General features: G+C 36.6%; 2 protein-coding genes across 2 annotated transcripts; both read left to right on the forward strand.

The window, feature by feature from the left end:
• The first annotated feature begins 18,672 nt into the window (after positions 1-18,672).
• Positions 18,673-19,380, forward strand: LOC143576499 (uncharacterized). The gene has a single exon (XM_077060575.1). The coding sequence runs from the start codon at positions 18,673-18,675 to the stop codon at positions 19,378-19,380; it is 708 nt and encodes a 235-aa protein (XP_076916690.1).
• Positions 19,381-19,656: 276 nt separating this feature from the next.
• On the forward strand, positions 19,657-20,211 carry LOC143576500 (uncharacterized). The gene has a single exon (XM_077060576.1). The coding sequence runs from the start codon at positions 19,657-19,659 to the stop codon at positions 20,209-20,211; it is 555 nt and encodes a 184-aa protein (XP_076916691.1).
• The last annotated feature ends 6,270 nt before the right edge of the window (positions 20,212-26,481 follow it).

Genomic DNA, 26,481 nt, shown 5'->3' on the forward strand with positions numbered 1-26,481 from the left:
AACAAAACCACGTTATATTAATAACTCGAACCGTGTTACTTATAGCCTCTCGACCTCACGTCACTCGACTCACTGAATTACACGTAAACTGAACTACTCGATCAACTAAAACTCTAACCCGTACATTATATAAATACACGACAACTTCGCCTCAGGCGAAGTTGTCCATAACTTCGCTCGTTCAACAAGTTCGCCTAGGCGAACTTGTCAACAACTTCGCTTGGTTAACAAGTTCGCCTAGGCGAACTTGTCAACAACTTCGCTTTAAACAAACAATTACATAAACAATATTACAGACTCGATTACAGACATTAGACATATGAACTACTGACATCTATGCACCAACATACTGTCGATCTTTCCTCTCACAAACCCATTTTCCAGCAAATAATCATACAGAGTTGCATACCAAGCTCGTGGAGCCTGATGTAGACCGTATAATGCTTTACTAAGCTTGTACACATGATTCGGAAAGTCTGGGTCAGGAAAACCCGAAGGTTGCTCGACATATACCACTTCATCGACCTTGCCATTTAGGAACACACTTTTAACATCCAGCCGAAACACTTTCATCTCTTTGTGTGCAGCAAAGGCCAAGAAAAGTCGAATTGCATCGATCTTGCCACAGGAGCAAACACTTCATTGTAGTCAATCCCTTCTTGTTGATTAAATCCTTTGACTACTAATCTTGCCTTGTTACGGATGATTACCCCTTTCTCATCTCACTTGCATTTTAATACCCACTTCGTACCGATTGCATTCACATCTCGTGGCTTTTCAACCAAACGCCATACTTTCATTTTGTCAAACTGAGCCAGTTCTTCCTGCATGGCTTCTACCCACGAGCTATCCTTCAATGCCATCTGATAGTTCTTTGGTTCAATCTGACTGATAAAACAGCCATACAAGCATTCATTCATAATACCATTGTCTTTAATGCTTGCATACACACATGTGTTTTCTTCCAAGCTTCTTCTGGTTCGCACTCCATAGGAAGGATTACCGATCACATTCTCCAAGGGATGATTCTTGTGGATTCTGGTGGTTTGGACGGGACCAACTTCTAAGTCTTCTCCAAGATTCGGAGAAACTTCATCTGAATTGTGTTGAGTGTGAAACGGATTGAAAATGTCATCACCACTTGAGACAGCAGGAGTTTCAACAGCACTTGATGTGGTAGATTGTTTTTCATTACACTGTGGATGATGCATAATGGCCTCTTCTTCATCAAATAGCATCTGAGTGGCCATCCTTTCTTCTCATTATGCAAAATTCAAATAAGGTAAATTAAAAGATTTATATAATTTATCATAGTCGAAAGCCGCTGCTGGTCCCATGCTAGGCTTTGGTGATTTGTAACTTGTAATGTCAGTGTTACAGACCACCTCAACCTTGTTGTTCGATAGATTAAAGACTCGTCTGTTGGGTGACCCAACTACGTAGCCAACAAGAATACCTTCGTCAGCTTTCTCACCAAATTTTGAGTTAGTCTTTAATATCGAACATGGGGACCCGAAAGGTTCAAGACCTTTCAGATTTGTCTTTCTACCAAGCATTAATTCATAACAAGTTTTATTTAATCTTTTAACAGTTAAAACACGATTAAGGATATAGCAGGTCGTGGCAACAGCCTCAGCCCAGAACACCACGGGAAGCTTAGCATCATCCAGCATAGTCCTGGCGCTTTCGATTAGAGTTCTATTCTTCATTTCAGCTACTCCATCTTGTTGCGGAGTAAATGGTGCGCTAAACTGATGCTCAATCCCTTTCTTTAGACAAAACATCTCCATTTGATAGTTCTTGAACTCTGTGCCGTTATCACTTCTGATGAATTTGACCTTTCCCCCAACAATATTTTCCACTTTGGTAATCAAGTTAATTACCAACTGCACCGTTTCATCTTTAGCTTTCAGAAAGTAAACCCATGAGTAACGTGAATAATCATCATTCACTACCAAGTAATATGACGTTCCAACCAGGCTTTTATCATTTATGGGACCAAACAGATCCATGTGAAAAAAATCCAAGGGAGTGACTATTGAGTTAACCAGTTTGGAGTGATGTGGTTTCTTGTGATGCTTTCCTTTCTTGCACGACAGACATTAATGTTTAAAGTTGAATTTTTTTAAAGGAACCCCAAGTACCATCCTATTCTTGACAATGTAGTTCATTTTTCGTAGATGGATATGACCCATCCTACGATGCCACAATTCTGACTCAGATTCTGTTCCTTTTGACAAGAGACATGATTCTTCCGTTGCCATCTCGGTTGACCTCATGTCCATCACATATGTATTCTTTTCTCTTGGAGCTTTCATCACAATCCAGGTTTCGGAAATCTTGAAACCAGGATAAAGCACGAGTGCCTCATCCTTTGTAAAGTGCATAGTGTATTCTTTGTCACAGATTTGAGAGACACTCAGAAGATTGTGCTTTAACTCTTCCACGAAATTAACCTTTTCCTGCTTGATTCTCCCATTAGTAACAATACCAATTCCAGTAATTTTTCCTCTGCTTTCTCCTGAAAAACTAACCCTTCCTCCCTGTACAGCTTCCTGATCACGTAACAATTTCTTGTTACCTATCATTTGCCGGGAACAACCACTGTCGACAACCCACATGTTGTTCACAGCCATGTTCGACTGTTCCTGCATAGTTAAAGAGACAAATTAAAAGCGGGGGACCCAAGACCTTCTGGTCTTGGGTTGGTCAAACATATTAAACGACATTCAACTCCTTGGTTGTCTAAAGTTCCTTTGAGGGAAGTTTTTATTTGATCTAAATGGAAGATTTTTAGAGAACTGATTATGAGGCCATCCAAACATTCTTGAGTTTCTAGCATTAATGGATTCGAAATTACTCGTTCTGTGATTTACTGGAAAAAACGAGGTTGGTTTCTTTGAAATCTTGAATTTGTCCAACGATTAAAGTTGGATGCTTTAGAATTATTACCAACACCAGTTTTAAAATTCGTTCCATTCTCAGATTTGATTGGCCTCGTATTTTTCTTCCTTTTTAGCGGACAGTTATTGACAAGGTGTCCTATCTTGTTACATCTAAAACAACTCCTGTAATGACTATCAGTTTTGTTCGGACAATCTGTGTCTTTCCGAACATTCTTTTCGGAAGTTGCGGCAGAAGATGAAGTTGCTTCACTGACAGTTTGTTTCACATAAGGGGGGACGAATGGGTTTAAAGAAGATTTATTTTCACAAAAAAAATCATTCTCCCCCCGTCTGAGTAATACAACTTCATCATCCACTTTACGAATGTTCATGGACTCCTTATTCTTGGAATCTTGATTCGTGACTGAAGAATTAGACTGAACCGATTCGATAATATCTTTATCAAGCTTTTCATGATTAATTAAATCAGCTAAGGTGCTGCTTGATTGAACTTTAACGGGTAGACTGTAGGAGCTGACATTACCCGTTACTGTCTGATCAGGCTTAACAAAAGTAGATGGCTGATTACAAGGATTATAAGTGTAATTATTGTTAAAAGGTGGTGGAACTTCCGTGAATCCAATTCCTCCTTTATCATTAAGGGAACGTTGAACACTTAGGACATGATTTAATATCATGGATGAATTCCTAAATTGTTCAAGTTTTCTGTTTAGTTCCACCACTTTCACTTGATAATCAGCTATTTGTTTGTCTTTTTCAGCAATAAGTTTGGTTTTTTCCTCCACAACTTCATAACTTAGATCAATTACTTGGATTTTCTCAGTTAACGTTGCCTTAAGGCATCTTATGTCTTTTTCACCAGCTTTAATTTTTACGGAGTAACTATTTTCTTTTTGTTTAGAGTAATGATATTCTTCTTTTACAGTTTTTAATTCTTTTTCCAAACTTACATACTGATTAGTTAAAACATTTAATTGATTAGACAGTTTTTCACATTGTTCACAATGAGGTTCAGAACATACCTCTGAGAGCTAATCATTCACTTCTGCCATGTACGCTTGATCCTCCACTGGTTCTTTGTCACATCTTCCCATCACAATATTCACCAGATTCGCTTGTTCAATCACCTCCTCAACTTGTATATTCCAATTATACCCACCGTTCTGTTGAGACACCATGGCCTTTATTTCATTTCCACTCCCATTCTATTGAGTAGGCCTATTCTGACTCCGTTCAACTCTTTCATTTGTACACTTTCTTGCAAAGTGTCCATTTTGTTGACAGTTGTAGCAACGAACCTTTGACTTGTGAAATCCCGGTCTCTCTCCCACGAACTTTCATCTAGTCTTCTTCATAAACCATTTTACCCTTATCACTATCATCGCCATTTGCCACTGTAGATCCATTTCTTCCATGTCATCAGCATCTATCTGATCATAGTCCTCATCCAATGTTCCATGATCAACTATCTTTCCTTTGATGTAGTTCTCATAAGAGGCAATGAAAGAGGCATATAGAGCAAATTGTTGTTTAACAGATTTTACACTCATAGGCATCTTTGAGTAGTTCAGACTTGAAGAGCTAGTGGAAGAATTACCGACTCAGGATTGAGGTTTTGAGGAACTATTTCCACCTGCTACAAAGCATATGTCTACATCCATATTCATCATCACATGACCTTCTTGAGTAGAATTTGGTTTCCCGCCTGAGTAATAGGCGGTCGATTCTGTTTTAGAACTTGAGTTTGGAGAGCCTTTTGCATCATACATTCCCGGATCCTGAACCTGATCAGTAGGCGTCTCTTTTCGTAGCGTATTGAGCTTATAATTTCGTAACTTGTTAACCAACTTCTCTAAATCAAAGCCATCAAATTCTTTATCTTATCTTATCAGGACTGTGTACATCTCCCATTTTGGTGGGATAGCATCAAGAAGTTTCTCCACAATCTCACTCTCAGTGTACTCTGTGGAGTAGTTATTCAACTCAGTCATTAGGTGATAGTACCGTGTGATGATGTAATCAAGTGATTCATCTATAAAATACTTGAATACTGAGAATTGAGTTTTCAGCAACTTTGTCTTGGAGTTACGAATCCCGACATTACCTTCATAGCGGTTCTCTAATGCTTCCTACAATTCTCTAGCAGACTTGTACTTCCTGAAAGTGTGTAGAATCTCTTGAGGTAGTGCCATGGTTATAGCAGCTAGTGCTTTACTTTCTGCTTCGTACATTTTCTTCTCATCATCCTCCATCTTATTATACTTATTTGGTTGCTCATGACCTTCGAACTCAGTTGTTGGTGGGATATATCCATCCTGAATACAGACCCACATATTTGCATCTTGATATTTCACATATTCCTCAAATCTGTCTTTCCACACAACAAAATCAGTGCCTTTAAGTAGCTTTGGAGCTTTAGTCACTGAGCCAGCTTCAACTTCCATCTTTACCAGTTCAGTGATGTTTATCGAAGTCATACTTAACCAAAACGAGATCTGAAACTAATTCAAAAATTATTCTGTGTATAACTTCGACAACCCAGTAACTTCTCTTATGGCGAAGTTATATTAATAAGCTAAGTTCGCTGAGTCTTTAGTTCACTAATTAACTTCGCTATAAAACAACTTCGCAGTCCTTTAACTTCGCCTGATGTTATATCATCGCCAAAACCCTAGTTTCACCTGATGGCAACTTCGCTGGATGATCTGCTATGATTTGTTAGGCTGAATCTTTGATTTCGACGGCTGTGAGAGTAATAGGGTGTGCGATCTAGAGGGTATTGTTGAGAAACGGACAAAAGAACGGTGTTTTTACATGAAACGATTCTGCGAAAAGTCTAACGGAATAATTTTAACACTCGTGTGATAATCCCGAACCACACACTCATGAGCAAACGTTCTGATACCAATTGTAGGTTCCTAGCCGGATCTACACAGGTGTATCTCGTAACACGAGGGTGCGGAATCCCCTACGTATACGATACGAGTGTTTACACTAGAGATACGTAAATAACACGTAAAGACAAATGATTACTTGTTATATCGATGTATAGACCAAAACACCAAACAAGTATCAAGACTGCTTACAAACCAAATCTGCCAAAAAGTCACTAAACAAAATGGCGCAAGTTAGGTTAAGTACTAAGACAACTTCGCCTAACACCATAGGCGAAGTTGTCCCTAACTTCGCCACACCATAAGTTCGCTAAACCCAATAGCAATACTAATACGTTCGTCAAAACATAAGAACAATGTAACGATTACAGACACAATAGACACGAGATAAGTGAACTACTGACATCATGCACCAACAAATTCCATGTTTTCTTAAGCTTGAAAGCACTAACAAGTAAGTTTTACGATTTCATGCATTTTATAGTTTTTATTTTAATTTTATGTTGAATGTTCATGATTTATTATTCATAACCACGAAACTTTTATAATAAAAAACTTACAATTTTTTTTAAGAAACACTATAGTCATGGATATCCAAAACAAACATTTTGATTTTTCTAAATATTGGATCAAACCTAGTTATTTTATAAGAACAAGCATAAATATTTAGCTAAATCTTATGATCCATTGATTATCATAAACTTATAAACTTTCCTTTAAACAAGATGATTTATAAAAATTGTTTTATTTAAATATTTCTTATAATAGACTAATATACTTCATGTCTCTAAATAATTAATAGAATAAGTTAATAATGTTTATTTTTGTTCAACATAAACAAATATGTATAATTTTTTAAAATAATTCATGTAAAACCTTTTAAATTAATTAATTAGTAAAATAATTTATTATGTTACTAAAAAAAAAATCATAAATTGTTTTTAATCTTGTTATTTAAGCTTATATTAATAAGTTATAATTATGGATATACAAATCATGATTCAACTAACAAATATCAAATGATTTACATAAACTTGAATTCATTTTAGTTAAAACTCATTTTAAAACAAAAATATCTAAGTCCCAATTTGTCGTAGTTTCATTTCCATTTAGACTCGTTAAAATCTAGTATACGAATTTACTTGTTTAGGATAATCCATCATGATTTTCCACCTCGTTTGTTCGACTCGTTCAAACTATCGTCCTCATTTTGGTGGTGAGTTTTTCTCAACCCCTTTTTACCACTTTACAATATTTTTGGGTTGTAGCACGTCTCAGTTTTTACTTCGTTAGTTATGCATTTGTTTACAAAGCGATTCACATTATATTGTTTGTGTTTTTATAATTCACTAATATTTTTTATGATGTATACATGTAACATGTGCAACGTGTTTACTATTTTACGGTAGAAGTTACGCATTCTCAAACGTATACACATAGCGGGAGGGTCCGACGGGACGTACCTGCGCCGTCTAATGCTTCAACTTCGGTTGTTATGCTTGGTGGTTCTCATTTCCGCTATTACTAAATCCTCAGACAAAGGAAAGTGAGGACGACATTATTTGTTTTCATTTACTTTATGTTTGAATTTATAACGCATGACCATTGTTGAATCACACGTTTTACACACCCACCCACACACACACACACACACACACATATATATATATAAGCAAAACTTATCAAAGCTCACCAACATGTGTTTTTGACAAATGTTATTATTTTAAACATGTTGCAGGTTGATACGATGAAGTGCAAGGACAAGAAAACTAGATCGATCTTAGGATCTATTTAAACGAATAATAATTGTTTCATTTTGATGTGCTGCTGTTTTTCTTATTATCGAACTATTTGTGTACTTGTGAGATTAAGGAATGACACAAATATAGTCGAGTTCAACTTGTTTTCCTTATTTATACATTCATTTATTATTGTGGGTTTGATTAAATATTCGAAAAGTCATGGTAATACATGAATAGTCGAGTTTCAGTTCATTCTATTTATTTATTTATTTATTTATTCATTTACTATTATTCTTTAAAATTGAAAATTTGAAAAGCCATGGTGATACATAAATTTTCGAGTTTCTATTCATTTTCTGTATTTGTATATATTCATTTATTCTTATGGTTTGAATTGAAAATTCGAAAAGCCGTGGTGGTACATGAACACCTGATTTTCAGTTCGACTTCATTGTTTATATTAAGTTTGTATTAGGATACAAAAATCAATGGTGGTTCATGGATATTCTGATTTCAAATTTGATATAGTTTTCAAATGATGTTTCAAAATTTACTTGAATCGTTATTGAAATGCAAAAACTCATGGTGGTTCATGGACATATCGATTTCGATTTCAAATTTTGTGATTTTTTTTATTTTTATGATTTATATATATTGATTATGATATAAGGAATGTTTCATGTAATGCTTCTTTTCATTGTTAATACAAATTTAACATTTACGTTTCATGTCACGAGAATCCTTCAGGCTTCGCAACATGTCTTTTCGTTTTCCTTGACGTCGCCCTCGAAACTCAACCCCCCATAGTGACAGCCTAGACTATCAAGAAATTGCTCGTCGTGGTCCCGACCATGATAACCCAAAATTCATCAAACCCACACCAACCAAAAAATAAACGCAAAAACTATGCTGTTACTCAACCCAACGCCGTGCCTTATGCCCGAGCACAACCGCAATACTTAAAAAGACCTAACTTGTTTCCGTCATTCAATACCTTACCTCGAATCCCTTGTCCAGTTAAAGTTTATTCGTTTTCTGGCATCAATACTTAGTCCCTTCATACTCATCAAACATATCAATTTAGAATAAAAAATCAACGTATAGTTTTCCACATTTATTTATTTTATGAACATCTTATATTTATAATTTCAAATCATCGATTTTAAGTCAATCAAATGGTTTATTACTGCCGCCGCCGCCACCACCACCACCACTTACCACCACCACTTGACGTTGTTTCCGCGCCCACTACCACTACCACTACCACTACGACAAAATATATTCTCTAAATTTGAGTTTCAACAATGGTCTGACCATAAATATGCCTATCTATTTTCTACCTATACATATCTACCTTTTACCTATGCTGCTTCTGCTTCTGCTGCTGCTACTACTACCACTACCACTACCACTACCAAATATATTCTCTAATAATGAGCTTCAACAATGGTCAGACCATAAATCTACCTATCTACCTTCTACCTATACTATTAAAACATGCTATTCGACTAGAGTCGCCAAATAGGATGCCAACTAATACTATTACCATTTATAGAATTACTAACAAAGTTACAAATATAACTTTAAATGTTTTATTAAATGAGGTTTTTAGATATTTATGAATTATTAAATTTTATTTATCATTATTAATATCTTATGAATCCATAAGGTATGTTATTATGTATATTATAAAATTTAGTTTTTTACTCCATTGTTTTAACCATACGTGTATTACACGGACTATATCCCAGTGTTCACTAAAGGAGTTAGAGTTAGCTAGTTGGAGAACATAAAACAAAAATCATGTGTAAGTGGGCAATCATAGGAGATGAAAATTCATTATTCTTACATGGATCGATGAACAAGCCTTTCTCCTCAAATAGGGTTAATGAAGTAAACATCTAACGAATCTTGGAAGTTGGAACCATGATCCGAATAGGATATAACACTGGGCTGGAGTATATTAAAAGAGATATTCAAAGAACCGGTTCCTAAATGACATATTTTTAATCCTCGAATGATCGAAGTTACAATGTGCAATAGTGGTAGCAATTTTGCATGATCATATTAAAAATTTTATGGAGCATGGTAAGAGAGGACGGGCAGGGCCGATTCTGAGAATGCTTCGGCTCTCATGGGCCCTATGCGAGTAATAAAAATCAAACCTAATTTAAACTTATACGCATATAAAATTGATCAAATTCAAACATATTTAAGTGCATTTATGAACGGACAAATCTAATCAAATAACTAACTTTCAAGGAACAACTTCATAACAATATGGGTTGCCGAATCAAAATAACAGGCCACAACCATTGTCGAGTTAGCTGAATTGGATAACTTGATAAGGTATTTATTGGACAATAATATGGTCCAATAGTTTTTATCCCCAAAACCTAACAAGGCTCCCATTCTTAAACAGTCCCTTCATCCCCAGACCAAATAAGGTTTTTAGTCTGGGTTATTTAATTTTACAAATCCTTTGGGCCACTAGCCAACCAGACTATTCACATTTGGGCTTGTTTATCAGGTTTGGACCTCTTGGCCGTTGTTTAATATAAAAGACTACGACCCCCTCTAGCTTATTGGGACTTGTGCAGCTGTACAGGTCTAAATCCGGCTTTGGAGATGAGGCATCAATATACGTATGATGCATGACTTCATTTCATAGTAAATGTTTGCTATATAAAATTTTAAAATGAGAAAATTACCGTTTGCCTCCCTGTATAATAGAGTCGTGAGATGGATTGACCACTGAAAAAAAATTTGCGCATGGTGTACCGTTGTTTTATTTGGGCGGGCACAGTATGTGCCATTCCATCAGTTGACCATCCAGTTGACCTGTGTAATGACTAATATGCCCTTTTCAGCTGCGCAATTAGAAGATCTGTGTTTCATATAATTTACAAGTGTACCCCTGAAACTTAATTCCCTCCAAAAATTTAAAATACCCGTTTTTTAAACTTTTCACCCGAACCAAACCCGAAAACAACCAAACGAATCGATATATTTCATTTTTTTACAAACTTTTCACCCGAATCGAACCGGGAAACAACCAAACGAACATATATATTTCTTTTTTTTTCAAACTTTTCACCCGAACCGACCCCGAAAACAACCAAACGAACCGATATATTTCATTTTTTACAAACTTTTCACCCGAACCGACCCCGAAAACAACCAAACGAACCGATATATTTCATTTTTTTACAAACTTTTCACCCGAACCGATCCCGAATTCAACCAAACGAAACGATATATTTCTTTTTTTTACAAACTTTTCACCCGAATCGAACCCGAAAACAACGAAACGAACCGATATATTTATTTTTTTTTACAAACTTCTCACCCTAACTGACTCCGAAAACAACCAAACAAACCCGAACCCGAACCCGAACCCGAACACAATGAAGACAAACATTTATTTTATATATATACAACACGAACACAATACACAAATACATACATATAACAAAACACCCGAATTATAAACTTGGGGCTTTTACATATAACGAGCCGAACCCGAACACTATGGAAGGAGCCCTGGGCCAAGATTCCACCTCCAACGGTAGGTGATAAGGGCTTCGCATGCTAACGTAACCAAAAAACAAACTGTGATTCTATGAATCCGGATCTGGACTCGAAGATTGAGTTCTATTGGGACTCCAAAGAGATCCCGATTGTAGTTTACATTTAATATCAAAACCATTGTGACGGACGGCTAAGGGTGCAACGTTGGAGCGGCGACGGGGTGCGACGGAAGAGAGGAGCTGGAGGATCCGGATGCGACGGACGGGGGTAGGGGGCCAGGGGACGAACGGACGGACGGCGACGGACGGGGGAGCCGGGAAGTGCGACGGGGGAGCGGCGACGGACAATGACGGGGTGCGGGAAGTGCGACAGTAGTGAGATGAGGTAGTGGCCAGCGGTGGAGGTGTGAGTTGTGAAGGTGGAAGGAAGAAGATGGTGATATATAAAGAAGGAAGAAGATGGTGATTTGGTTAAGGAAGAGGTAAGCGAAAGGAATGAAGGGTGGAGAAAGAAAGAGTGTGGAGGAGAATGTGGAGGAGGAAGAATACCCTGTGATGATCGGACTGCCATTTTTCCCGACAAGCCGATTTTCCAAGCTCATGAAAAATATAATAAACACAATGGCATAGATATATCACCTAATTTTTTATTTGTAAAAAGTCTAAAATACCCTCCCAAATAACGACGGTTAATAGAAAAAATTAACGGAGTGACACATACAGGCCCACCCAAATAAAACAACGGTACACCATGCGCAAATTCTTTTTCAGTGGTCAATCCATCTCGCGACAATATTACACAGGGAGGCAAATGGTAATTTTCTCTATGCGCAAATTCTTTTCATTTTTTTCTACATTTATAGTACTTAGAGCACTAAAAAACAAACAAAAAGTTTTAGGGTATCTGTTGGTATGTGTTACCAGTGATTTTATGATTCGCGGGTAATTGAGGATAAAAAGGATATTGCAGTGCAGAATTGGGTGGTGCATAGGTAGTATCCAAGAGTGCCCCTTTCCTTAAAGAGAAACAAAAATATATCTGGTACTGTACTTAGCTGGGGATTTTATCTTTTTTTGGAACGATGAATTTTTTATGTGTTATGCCACCGTGCTTTCCAAATTGAGAGCCTCGTTGCCCCACTCTAACCAGACTATGTTGTCTTAACCGGGCCAACGCTTGCTTCAGAGTTTCGCTTGAGCGTTCCCTAGGAAACCATACCGCCAGCTGCAACTTGACAGTCGTTGTGCCACCAAAAGAGCAGAACTCTCTGACATAACATACGGTGGGACTAAAACCCGGGTGGGCTCGAGATTCATACTGACAACTAAGGGTGTGCAAAGCATAAAACCCGACCCGAAACCGTCATAGACCAACCCGATAACCGAAATTATTGAATTTCTGAGACCGAAATCAGACCTTATGGAAATGGTCGGGTATCGGTCCGACATGCTGTCGGTCTATCGGTTATTTGATGCAGACCCGAAACCGACATAGAACACTATCCAATCCTTCCTCCTCTACTCGATTACAGTAATTTTGTATCCTCTTTGTTTAGTTTTCTTTTGCTTGATTGAAGTACTGAATGAATTGGTTGATTGTATTAATAAAGATAAAGAAGGTGATGTGCGAAAATATATATAAATAAAACACAAGTCGCAACTAAGCTTTAAAAACCAAACAATCTATCCTAGTTCACACAAACGGCAAGTGTACCGGTCGTGTATAGCAAAGATGAGGAAAGTCCGGATATCGAACTCGAAGACACGTGAAAACGTTTATAATTACTAAACTCTAACCAAGACTCACCAAAACATTTAATTGATTTATTTTAGAATTTATTTTAACTACTTAACTTAACTGAATGAAAACTTTTAACAAAACTTTGAAAACTTTGATTTAAATTCAATGAATAAAGACGTCTACCTAGGAATGAATCATGTTGATAAAAATAACAAGACAATGGATTGAAAATATTCACGACACCGGTTATAAAAGATGACACAACTAAAACTTGTTTAAGAAAGTCAAATTACCTCTCAGTCTCTCTAACAAACTCTAACTTATTTTAGTTGATTTTAAAGAATAAACCGGAAAAACAATTATTAACGTGTTCAAATGACGACTCACCTCTCGGTCTCACCGACACACTAGCCTAATGGAAACGAATACTACGCAACCAAGGATAGAGGAACAATTTAACTTAACCCAAATTAAACCAACTAACTGCACATAAACACTCAAACTTGACAAGACAAAAACCCGCTCTCGCGCGGTCTTAATTCTAACAAGTAAAAGCAACGAGACAATATTACTTCTTATCACCTCTAGGTCTCAAAGAAGGTGTATTTTAACTGATTTTAGATGATTATATTACCCACTTATCCCTACGGTTGTACACCCCGCAAATAAACCCGAAACACCAAGTCAAGAGTCTAACAAGCAATCAATTAATTAAAACCAATTCAATTAACTAATGCAAGAGGATTATAAGTAATAACAAGTAAAACACAGCCATCACACACAATCTAATTTATGATTTAGTTAAACTTTACATCAATAATTTAAGTCTTGAACATTAACAATCCCTTAAACAAGTCTAAATTACTCAACAATCATCTATCCTAGGTAGAACAAACAAGTTTAGCTACTCATTGATTTTGGACAGCCATGCATACTCAAGAAAAACATCATAAACATAATTAAACTCATTCAAGATCCAAACAATATCAATCACAAGACAAACTATCAATCAATTGCAAAACAATTCAAAACAAAAGACCAAATCAATAAAGTTAGGGTTCTTAAACAATAAGTAAAGTTTATGAGTGTTTTACTATCAAGTATGGCTGAGATCTATGCTTGTTATTGATCCCTAGCTGCTGCCCAAGATCACCCTTGATGTTATCCTTCCTCTCCAGCCGTCACAACCCCTCAGCCGCCGTCCTTTTTTCTTTTTTTCTTCCTGCCCTGCTGTTCCGATCGCAACCTGCCCTAGCTAGGGTTTTAGGTTTTTTTTCTTTTGTATTTCAGGATTATGATGGAATGAATGGCTGGAAACTTCATTAATCAACTTAATATAATATTATATTAGGCCTTTAAGATGTGGGCTTGGGTCAGGCCTTGACTTATAAGTTTGAAAGTTGCACAATTAAGCCCCTAAACTCTTCAATTTAACTCTTTTTTCCACCAAACTTCATCACCTACAAGAAAACAATCATCTTTGTAATATCAAGCATAAACAAACCATAAAACTTAATAATTAAACTAAAAAGTAATTAAAACATGATAAAAATGATACGGAAAGTAAGTGTGTTTCACTACACATCAGAAGGCAACAGGGTGCGTTGAATGGTTGATTGAATACAAAATACTCGGTTTAGTTTGTTGCCCCAACTCTGATATACAGCCTTATGGATGTACAGTTTGTACCAAGTTAATTAGGGTTTTAGGAATATGGTTACTGTAAGTTTTTTTCTATCAAAACAGAACGGATAAAAAAAAATTCTATGGATACATCATTGACTCAATTAATATTGGAAAGAATGCCAAATGTTACGTCGTTGCTGAATTACTTGATAAGGCCACGTGTGAAAAAAAAATTATATATTTATAGAATATGGTTAATGTAAGTTTTTTTTCTTTGTCGTCGTTTGTTATTCAATGAATTTTTGTTAATTCAATGAATTTATTGCAATCAACATCCTGACAATCGGGAATGTGGATATATTCTTTAATGAAAACTTTGCGAGAAAACCTTCTCGAGTCAAGTTTCGAATCTAAGATCTTAAGGATCTTAAATCTTAACCATCACTATTGTAGTCTCATGCCACACTAAACCAGAAGGCAGTTGCGGTTGTGAAAACCTTTGAAGAGCATTCTCATCCCATCCTCTATAATTATGTGTGGAGAGTTTGCAAATTATAGGATATGGCTATGAGTGATTGTGAGTGTAAATTATAGGATGGAGAGAGAAATTTAGTGATTTTTTGTAAATTTGGGGAACATTGTTCGTCCCTATTTATTTGTTTAATATTTGTTGAATTGGTTGTGAGTAGAGGAGAGAGAAAACTGTAATGATAAATGTATAAAAAATATTATTTAATTGAACATGAGAAAAAAATATAGTATTTTTTAGTGTAATTATAGAGATAAGGATAGGGAATGAGATGAAAATGCTCTAATAAAACCAAATTACCGCTACAACACAACATTTTTTTTGTACTAGTTGTATATGGTTTAGGGTTTAGATTTTTAGATCGAATCGTTGTAATCAGTGATTGAGTTCATATTTAATGATTCTTGATTGAAAAAAAAAACAAAGAAAAATATTACTAGGAATTACGAAACCAGTTATGAAATTAAAATTGTTGGCTTCACTTAACCATTCCTCCAGCAGTGTATGTATGAATGTATGATTGTAATCGGATATGGGAAACGGAAATTGATTGATTATAAAGACATGCAAAAAGAAAAGTTGCGGGACAATATTTGGGCGACTTGCCTCTTGAGATCCACCTCTGCGTCTTCCACCCAAAGATATTGGGCTAGACGTCAAATCTTCCGCTCTAGTGGAAGATCGAAGAAGACGCGAACCACTAATTGTCGTACAAGAAGAAATAGAACCATCATGATGAAGTGTTGATTAGAAGATGAAAAAGGGTAAATGCCGTAAAAAACCAACCTACTTTATATTTTTTCTATGACAACCAATTTACTATGATGTTACTAGTAACATCATAGTAAATGGGCTGTCATAGATAATTTCACAATGGTGTTTAAAAATAACAAGTAGAGTGACTTTAATATTCAAAAAAATGTGGAGAGACTTTTGTAAAAAATAATGAAAAGTAGATTGGTTTTTTTTATGAATTTGCACAAAACGAAATGTGAACAAGAACATTGGTTGTGCTCTTTATTTATAGGCAATCTTTAGAAAAAGAAAAAGGTTCACTTTGAACACGGACAGCTTCCACAAGAAATATATTTGTTAAGGGAAAATTCCCAAATAGGTATTTATGATTAGGTTTTTCAGGTTTTAGGTGCCATTTTCAACATATTCTCAAAATAGATATTATAAACTAGTCGTGACGAATAGTTTATGATTATTCACGAGTAGTTTGTATAACCAATTAAAACTTGTCACGTGTCTATAAACTAACCGTAACGACCTGTTTCACTAATAATCTACTCGTAAAGATTAAATAAGTTTAAACCCTCGTAATCAGCACCACACGAGTAAATAATATATTCTTTAGTCGCGACGAGCAGATTATAAAACCTTAAGAGTCGCAAGTATTTTATCAAACTAACCGTGACGATGAGTTTGATTAGCAAATGCATCTAACTGGTTTGTTTTACGAAACACTAACCGGAATGGTTAGTTTGTTTGGTCAACTAGTCTTTACGAGTAGATACAGGTCAACGACTACTTTATATCCATTATACGAGTATTTTGTTGGTAACTAACACGTCTTGATAAGTTTATCTGGTAAACATTACGCTTACGAGTAGTTCATTTGTAGTTAACTCGTCGTGACTAGTTTACCTTATTTATATTCCCAATACAAGTAATTTATTGTTAATCAACTCATTCTGATAAGTTACCAGGTTTACATTAACCATACGAGTAATTTATTGGTAATTAACTCGTCTTGTCTATATCTTGCTATAAACTAGTCGTGACTAGAGGTGCACAAATCGGGTTTTTTAAATACCCGGGTTCGGGTATGGAACCGGGTTCGGGTATTGAGAAAACCATAGTAACGAGTTTTTTCGGGTTTTTTTCCGAGGTTTTTTCGGGCATAAATTGGATTTTTTAAAAGTTTGCACTTTTTAGGGGTATTTTAAGGTATTTTTCGGGTATACATCGGGCATTTGAAATACTCGGTTTCGGGTTTTGGAAAAACCCGGTTCCGAGTATGGAACCGGTTCGGGTTTTCGGGTATTACCTGATACAAATCGGGTCCCGTTCGGGTTCGGGTTCGGGTTTTAGTGCCAAAATGCATTCCCTATCAGTACCCTACGGGTAGGGTCGGGTACGGGTTTGGGTATTAAAAACCCGGGTATTAAAAAAACCGGTTCCGGGAACCGAGTTCGGGTTAAACTAGCCAAGACGAGTTAATTACCACTTAACTACTCGAATAGTAATGTAAACAAAGTAAAGTAGACAAGACGAGTTAACTACCAATAAATTACTCGTATGGTTAATGTAAATCTGGTAACTTATCAAAACGAGTTGATTAACAATAAAATACTCGTATTGGGAATATAAACAAGGTAAACTAGTCACGACGAGTTAACTACAAATGAACTACTCGTAAGCGTAATGTTTACCAGATAAACTTATCGGGACGTGTTAGTTACCAACAAAATACTCGTATAATGAATATAAAGTAGTCGTTGAGTTGTATCTACTCGTAAAGACTAGTTGACCAAACAAACTAACCATTCCGGTTAGTGTTTTGTAAAACAAACCAGTTCGATGCATTTGGTAATCAAACTCATTGTCGTGGTTAGTTTGATAAAATACTCGCGACTCTTAAGGTTTTATAATTTGCTCGTCGCGACTAAAGAATATCTTATTTACTCGTGTGACGCTGATTACGATTGTTTAAACTTATTTAATCTTTACGAGTAGATTATTAGTGAAACAGGTCGCTACGGTTAGTTTATAGACACGTGACAAGTTTTAATTGGTTATACAAACTACTCATGAATAATCATAAACTATTCGTCACGACTAGTTTATAATACCTATTTTGGGAATATGTTGAAAATGACACCTAAAACCTGAAAAACCTAATCATAAATACCTATTTTGGGAATTTTCCCATTTGTTAATTAGACTTGTAAGTGTGATGGTGATGGAGATGTAGAACAAGAGAGGGTGGTGCCATATTGTTAACGAGGGGAACGCCATCCCACCTCTGGTGGTATGAAAAAATGAAGCCGCGGCGGGAAGTATGAGCCGAATGCCATGCCCAACAGAGAAAATGAAGCAGTGGGAAGGATCTTTGGGATGGAATTTGGATTTTCGGACTGAAGGAGTGGGAACACCGTTTCACCCGACTAGGTACCAAATTGGGATAGAGGGTTGCGGGCCATTGCCACCGCCCTAACTAGGCATTTCGACAAACAACTTTGTACATATAATTAATAAAAAGAAAGTGAAATCAAGAAACACCAATACATTTAAAATAATTAAAAGGGTGAGTAGCATACCACGCGTTCTCGGTGATCGGAAGAGAGTAACGTTATTGGGCTTATTTTTAATGTTTGGGCTAAGTATTTGGGGTGTTTAGTTTTGAGTCTATGTAATAAGGCTATGTAGCCGTTGTTTATCGAGTCATGAGGTCCGGCTTACCCAGTCATATTTGTTGATTCGTGGCCGGAAAATCGCTAGGGTTTTACCGTTTCTATCTCCGTATTTGTTATTGATTATCGTTGTATTATTGGCTATTTAATGCCAACCTTTGATTGAATAAAGTTGAATCATTCGAATCACAAAAATTAAGTTTTGATCCACTTAATCTTACAAGTGGTATCAGAGCCAGGTTCACCTACGATTGAGTGTTCGAGAGTTATCTGAGTGTTGTTGTCATGGGAGATGAAGCAGTGCAGTTTCAAAGCCTGAGCGTGCCCAAATTTGATGGTGATTACGATCACTGGAGCATGGTTATGGAGAACCTGCTTCGATCCAAGGAGTATTGGAGAGTCATACAGGAGGGGTACGCCGTGATTAGGCAGGGCGAACAAGCAACAACAACCCAGCAGAAGAATTATGAAGAAAATAAGCTCAAGGATCTGAAGGCATGCAATTATCTTTTCCAATCGATTGACAAATTGATCCTCAAGACAATAACTCATAAAGCTACAGCCAAGCATATTCGGGATGCCATGAAACTCAAGTACCAAGGGAATGCCAGAGTAAAACTGGCCCAACTGCAAAGACTTCGTAGAGATTTTGAGATTCTGGAAATGAAATCTGGAGAAACTGTCACCGAATACCTTGGAAGAGTCATGTTGGTGGCAAATGATATGAGAAATGCAGGGGAAGATATGACAGATTCAAAGATTGTGCAAACGATCCTTCGTACCATGACCGAAACCTTCAACATAGTAGTGTGTACAACTAAAGAAACTAAAGATCTTGATACGATGACAGTAGATGACTTGCAAAGTTCAATTCTCATCCATGAGCAGAAGTTATGGCGCAAAACAAATGATGAACAAGTACTAAAGGTGGAGACTGATCAAAGCATTAACCGTGGTCGTGGACGAGGATTTGTTTCTAGAGGCAGGGGGTGAGGACGTGGAATATCACAATCTGACAATCGAACTCAGTTTGACAAATCAACAGTTGAATGCTATAAATGTCACCAAATGGGACATTTTCAATATGAATGTCCAAATTGTGAGCACCCTGTAAACTATGCTGCCTATGAAGACAATGAAGAACTGCTCTTAATGGCCTCTGTTGATATTGAAAGATATGAGGAGGAAACCCTCCTGTTGATGGCAGCCGTATAAGAAAAACTAGAAAAGGAAGGTGTTTGGTTCCTGGACTAAGCATGTTCAAACCACATGTCAGGAGTTAGGGAATGGTTCACACATATAGATGAGAACTGCAGACATACAGTGAAGCTTGGAAATGATTTCAGACTTGACGTGAAGGGCAGAGGAGATGCTCGGTTGACAATAGATGGGGTGTCACAGGTGATCACAAACGTTTATTATGTTCCACAATTGACATCAAACCTTATAAGTATTGGGCAGCTACAAGAAAAGTCAGTGTCAATTACCATACAAGGAGGGGTGTGTAAAGTAGTTCATCCTCAAATGGGCTTAATAATTACATCCAAAATGTCAAAGAATAGGATGTTTCCTGTGTTTGCATCCTCAAGGACAACTCAAACGAAGTGTCTACAAGTCAGTGGAGATTCAACTACTCATCTATGGCACAGGAGATTTGCTCATGTCAATCATAAGGCGATTAGAACTATGACATTTAAGAAGATGGTTAAGGGACTTCCTACAGTTGCAGAGAAGCACAAAGTGTGTGAAATATGTGCTGTTGGTAAACAAGAAAGAGAAGCCATAGCAAAGAAAAGTAACTGGCGTGCTTCAGAGAAATTGTAGCTAGTTAACACCGACTTGTGTGGCCCTATTACACCTACTTCAAATAGTGGAAAGAGGTACGTCTTGTATTCATAGATGACTTCACAAGGAAAACATGTGCATACTTTCTGTCACATAAAAGTCAAAGCCTTGAATTGTTTAAAATCTTTAAGAACACTGTTGAAAATGAAACGAGCTTGAGAATAAAATGTTTAAGAAGTGACAGAGGTGGGGAATTTAACTTAGATGATTTTAAACAATTTTGTGAAGATCAAGGCATAAAAAGACAACTTACAACTGCATACACACCCCGGCAGAATGGGGTGGCAGAACGTAGATAGAGAACCATAATGAATATGGTTCGTTGCTTACTATATGAAAAATCTATGCCCAAAAGCTTCTGGTCAGAAGCTACAAATTGGGCTTGTCATGTTCTAAAGAGATGTGTAAGCAGAATTTTAGATGAAAAGGTGCCAGAAGAGTATTGGACGGGTCTCAAACCAAGCGTGGAACATTTCAAGGTTTTTGGATGTGTGGGCCATGTTCACGTGCCTGCACAACTAAGGACCAAACTAGATGCTAGAAGCCATAAATGCATATTCCTTGGAGTAAGTTACGAGTCAAAAGCATACTGCCTCTATGATCCTATTAGCAAAAAATAGTGATCAGCAGAGATGTCATATTCGATGAAGAGGCTACTTGGGGTTGGTGCAAAGGAAGTAAACTAGTAGAGGAACTGATAATCGAAGATGAGGATGGCGGTGGTTTAGAATCTGATCCATTTGCAGATAACGGGTCCACAATTTCGACTCAGATGGGTCCTCAAGTCATACATTTTGATATGGCAGAACCAAGTTCAACTCAAGGTATGAGTCCATCCTCTGCTACCCAAAGTATGTCTAATGAACCAAACAACTCAGAACTACCACACTCAATTCAAACTGAATCTTCCCCACAAGTTGAACCATCTACCCGTTCTAGAAGACAACCAGCCTGGATGAATGACTATCATACATGTCATGAAATCTATGATTAAGATGACGCAGGGTTTGCAATGTATAGTTCATTGGGCGATCCTACAACTTATGAGGAAGCTTGTGAAGATGAAAAGTGGGTGAAGACAATGGAAGATGAAATAACTTCCATTGAACAAAACCACACGTGGGAATTGGTGGATGCACCTATCGGAGTGAAACCAATAGGAGTAAAGTGGCTATTCAAAACAAAGCTGAATGAAAAGGGTATGGTGGATAAATATAAGGCTAGACTCGTAGTGAAGGGATATGCACAAAAGATGGGCGTAGACTACGATGAGGTTTTTGCTCCTGTTGCTCGGTGGGACACGATTAGAACTTTCTTGGCTATTTCCGCTCAAAGAAACCGGATCGTGTTCCAATTAGATGTGAAGAGCGCGTTTTTTCATGGAGAACTTAAGGAGAATGTTTATGTTGATCAACCTCAAGGATTCGTCAAACAAGGGGAAGAAGAAAAAGTTTACAAACTAAAGAAGGACCATTACGGCTTAAAACAGGCCCCGAGAGCCTGGTTCACTCGGATTGAAGGTTATTTCATTCGTGAAGGCTTCAAAAGGAGCTGCAATGATCATACACTATTCATAAAGAAGATGGAAAGCAAAGTCATGATGGTAAGCTTGTATGTTGATGATCTTATATATGCAGGGAATGATGTTACTATATGTGAAAATTTCAAGAAATCTATGCAAAAAGAGTTTGAAATGACTTATTTAGGAAAGATGAAATATTTCCTTCGGGTAGAAGTGCAACAAAGAGAAACCGGAATATCTCTATACCAAGCAAAATATGCACAGGACATTCTAAATCGATTTCAAATATGGGAGGCGAATGAGGTGAAGAATCCAATTGTGACAGGAACTGTTTTAACCTAGTCAGCAGCAGGGGAGGAAGTTGATCATCTAATTATATGAGCTTAGTTGTAAGTCTCATGTATTTAATTGTGACCAGGCCCGATTTAATGTATGTGGTCATCCTTATTTCTCGATTTATGGCTAACCCGAAACAGAAGCACTTGGAAGCTGCAAAGCGTGTTTTGAGGTACATAAAAGGTACTTACAATTTTGGGTTGATATTTGGAAGAAATCCAGAAAGAAAGCTTCAAGTTTATACCGATAGTGATTATGCACGTGACATAGATGATCGAAGATGTACCTCTGGTTATGTATGTTTGTTAAATGGAGCTGCTGTATGCTAGAGTTCTCGGAAGCAAGAAATTGTCACTTTGTCGTCTACAGAAGCGGAATATGTTGCAGTGACGACATGTGCGTGTCATTGTGCTTGGTTAAAGGGATTACTTGAAGATTTATAAGAAAAATCAATTGGAGATATGAAGATCATGTGTGATAATAGCTCAACCAACAAATTGTCGAAGAACCCGGTTATGCATCGAAGGACCAAGCACATTGATGTCCGTTTTGATTACCTAAGAGACTTAGTAAATCAAGATGTGGTGAGTTTGGATTATTGCAGATCTGAAGACCAATTAGCTGATGTTATGACTAAACCACTAAAGCTAGAGACTTTTGAACGCATTAGATGCTAGATTGGAGTGAAGGAGATTAAACAAGAAGATTGATCATTTCTTGTTTAAGGGGAGGAATTTATTGGGCTTATTTTTTAATGTTTGGGCTAAGTATTTGGGGTGTTTTGTTTTAGAGTCCATGTAATAAGGCTATGTAGCCGTTGTTTATCGAGTCATGAGGTCCGGCTTACCCAGTCATATCTGTTGAGTCGTGGCCGGAAAATCGCTAGGGTTTTACCGTTTCTATTTCCGTATTTCTTGTTGATTATCGTTGTATTATTGGCTATTTAATGCAAACCTTTGATTGAATAAAGTTAAATCATTCGAATCACAAAAATTCAGTTTTGATCCACTTAATCTTACAGATCTGAAAGATGTAACTATGACTAACTATCGTCGTTGGCCGCCGGCTTTTACGACCAGTAAACCACCAAAAATACATAGCAAATGATCCAGCTATTATATTTTTATTTCTCTCTCTAGCTATGAATTGTCATCGTCAATGTCAACATCAATGCATCAACAACAAAGCCCATTTGTTTCTCTCTTGGAATTCGAAACCCCCATGTAAATTGCATGGTGGAGCAGGTGTAATCGCCGATGGAGGAAGGCAACAGAAAAGGGGTTTTAGGGTTGAAGACAGAAAAATGGCTGGAAGCATATAACGAAAAGCGATAAAAAGGCAGATGAACTCGTGTTACCATTCTGGCCGGCTAAAGCAAGTAAATTACCGTGGGCCTTTTTAAAAAATATTGGGTTCGTGCTTTCTAATATTTTATTTATTCCACCTCACATTTTATTAAGTGAATAGGTTAAATTCAAAATCAAAATAGTTTCACTTTCCCTTAGTAAATAGTCTTTAGGTACTCTTCTACTTTTTGTAATTGTTTTAAATAAATAATAAATAAAGCACAAAAAGAAAGTGTAAATATGTTGCAACTTGATCAGATAATATTTAAAAACATGTTTTGGAAAACACACATATGTCATTTTCTATATGGTCGTTTACAATTATAATAAACATATATTATCTTGCTTTCGAGCAAAAAAAAAAAAGACCCATTAAAATAAGATAATGGTTGAATTTAAATCACATAAACTTTTTTTTTGAACGACCAACTAAGTAACGCCTAGTACTTCGTACGTGGCCCCCATTGGTTAAAGGTAACCCGAGCCGGCCACTAGTCCGGACGGACGAAGCCCCTAGCGGTCCACCTATTGAGGGATTCACCGGATAAAACCCGACCCCCACGCCCGCCAAATGGCACGATAGCGAGGAGCCGGTAAAACCGGGTAAGATCAGGACTCGAATCATGGCGGTCATCCCTCATATCTCCCATATATATAAATTAGTGTAAACTCAAAACAAGTTTTAACTGCAAATAAAGAATTTATTGTATATGATAAGGTTATTTATTAATTTTTATTTTTATAACAACCCATACTTAGGTTTTGAAGTAGTCTTTAACTTAAGAAAAATGAAAGGTTATTAAAAAACTTTAAAAGAAATAGAAAAAAAAGTTCTTGAACTAATATTTATTTTGAGAAAGATAATTATGTACTCTAAATACAAGCTAGACGAAAACGTTGGGCTTTTAAGTTGTTCCTCACCTCTTTTACTTGGGATTGGAATGTTTGATAAAATAAAAAATTCACACCTTAAGGAGGAATGGGAATCTAACATTGGTCTTGTGAGAGAAGAAACAATCATACTACCAATGCACCAAAGTAACATTGTATTTTAATGGCTAAAATAGCATACATATCTATACTATATATAATACATCAAAAAATAGCAAATTAAGACACTTAATTTTAAGAGTTGTGCAAACACTAATGCATAAAGTACATGTGTAATTAAGGGTAAATTTGTCTATTAAACACAATTCACCCAACTTACATGCATGCCCCCCCTATCTTTAACCATATCTTGTTTTTAGTTTCAACTTTAAACCAACTTCTCACCCACGATTTTTAAACGACAATAAGTTTTTCATACGTTGATATTTTTGTAAAAATATTGCACCATAAAAACGAGTATTTTATTCTCTTTAATTTTAGTATAATATTATTATATTTTTTTCAATTGAAAACGTTAATATGATGGTCGGTTAATTTGTATATGTTTTAGTTCGTTTATTATTTAGTTTTAACTGTTTATTCTAGAACTATCGATACTTCATACGTGTATTAATGGATTTCAGGTCACAGGCGTTAAAGTATTCAATATGGACCTTTTGTGACACGGAATGAAGACCCGTGATGTCCAACACGCAAAACGATGACATTTGTTGAAGTTGGCTGTAGCAGAACCTACCGCGTACCGCGATGGGTGTGCTGAGGGTCCCATCGCGTACCGCGATGGGACGCAAATGAAGCTTTGACTTTGGTCAATCGCGGTACGCGATGGGCCATAGAAGACCCCGTCGCGGTACGCGACGGGAGTGCAGACGGGAATTTTAGGTTATATCTTCTTTTTCATCAACACATAACCCTAACTCGTTTTGGACGAAGAGAGGCGACTTCCAGCAGTTCCTAAAGGCGATTTCACCATTGTAGCTCGTGTCAAGACCATATCTATGATCCATATCATCTATATTGACGATTTGATGATGTCGCGGCTCGGCTAATCTCCTAGAATCGCACCCGGGATATATAGTTTGTAACCTTTTACAGTTTTTCTCATGTAACTATGAATACTATTGTGTTATTATTGATGATTGATATATGATTATTGATGTTTGGTATTTCTAAGTGTTCGGTCGGTTTAGGTTTACGTTGGTCTGAAGGATCTGTTACCAGTTGCTAGATAATTAGTCATATAACTGTTTGGTTAGATTGAATATGATAAAACGTACAATTGCCCTTAACTGAGTCACACTGGCAAGGACTGTTTAATAACCAGTTCCGTGTGTAAAACAATTGTTGATGTCTAAGGTTTCGTCTGATTGATCAGTTTTCAGTTAATCAATAATAATTAATCTGTTAGGTTGCATGAGATACTGTTGGTTGCTTACTTGAATTCCCGGGTGTGATTTGCTTTATTAACTGCTTACAACTCGTTTACTTGTTCGTTTCTTAGTTCTCTTAATTCAAACTATTGCTTATGTGATCAGCACAAAAAACCAGTTACTTCATAATTAGAAATCTGTTACACGAATACATTAACTATTTAGAATACATTAACTATTACACGAATACATTAACTATTAAAAACCACATACTCCTTGTGATACGATACCCTACTTGCACTAACTATTTAGAATAATTAGGTTTTTGATTGACTCAAACGAAGGTCACCATATGTTACGTAGGAGTGTTCAATGCCGGTTTTGATTATTTTTAAACGAAACTAAACCATTGAAAATTGAAACCAAACTGTTATTAACGGTCTGGTTTTGGTTTGGTTTAACAGTTTAAGTTTTGATAATAAAATTTGCTTAAAATGATTATTAATTTAATCGTATTATCAATTCCAACTAAGTCAAAATATGATACTTGAAAGGATAAAGGAAGTAAAAAAACCGACTGAAAGTAAAAAACACAGCCGTGAAACCAAACCGATGACCAGTTTAAACGGTTTCAAGGTTTTAAACCGAACCATGAACACTCATAATTGTTACGTGATTAATGGAGTCTGCGTTCAAAGACCCGCTGCATCGCGCGGACACATGTCTAGTATATTATATTTAAAACTCTTTTTTAACGGGGTTCTTAAAAATTTATGAGCCTTAG

This window comes from Bidens hawaiensis, unplaced genomic scaffold, assembly GCF_021521415.1.
Source record: "Bidens hawaiensis isolate Kalapana, Puna unplaced genomic scaffold, B.hawaiensis_p1.1 tig00028231_1, whole genome shotgun sequence".
In the NCBI taxonomy this organism is placed as follows: domain Eukaryota; kingdom Viridiplantae; phylum Streptophyta; class Magnoliopsida; order Asterales; family Asteraceae; genus Bidens; species Bidens hawaiensis.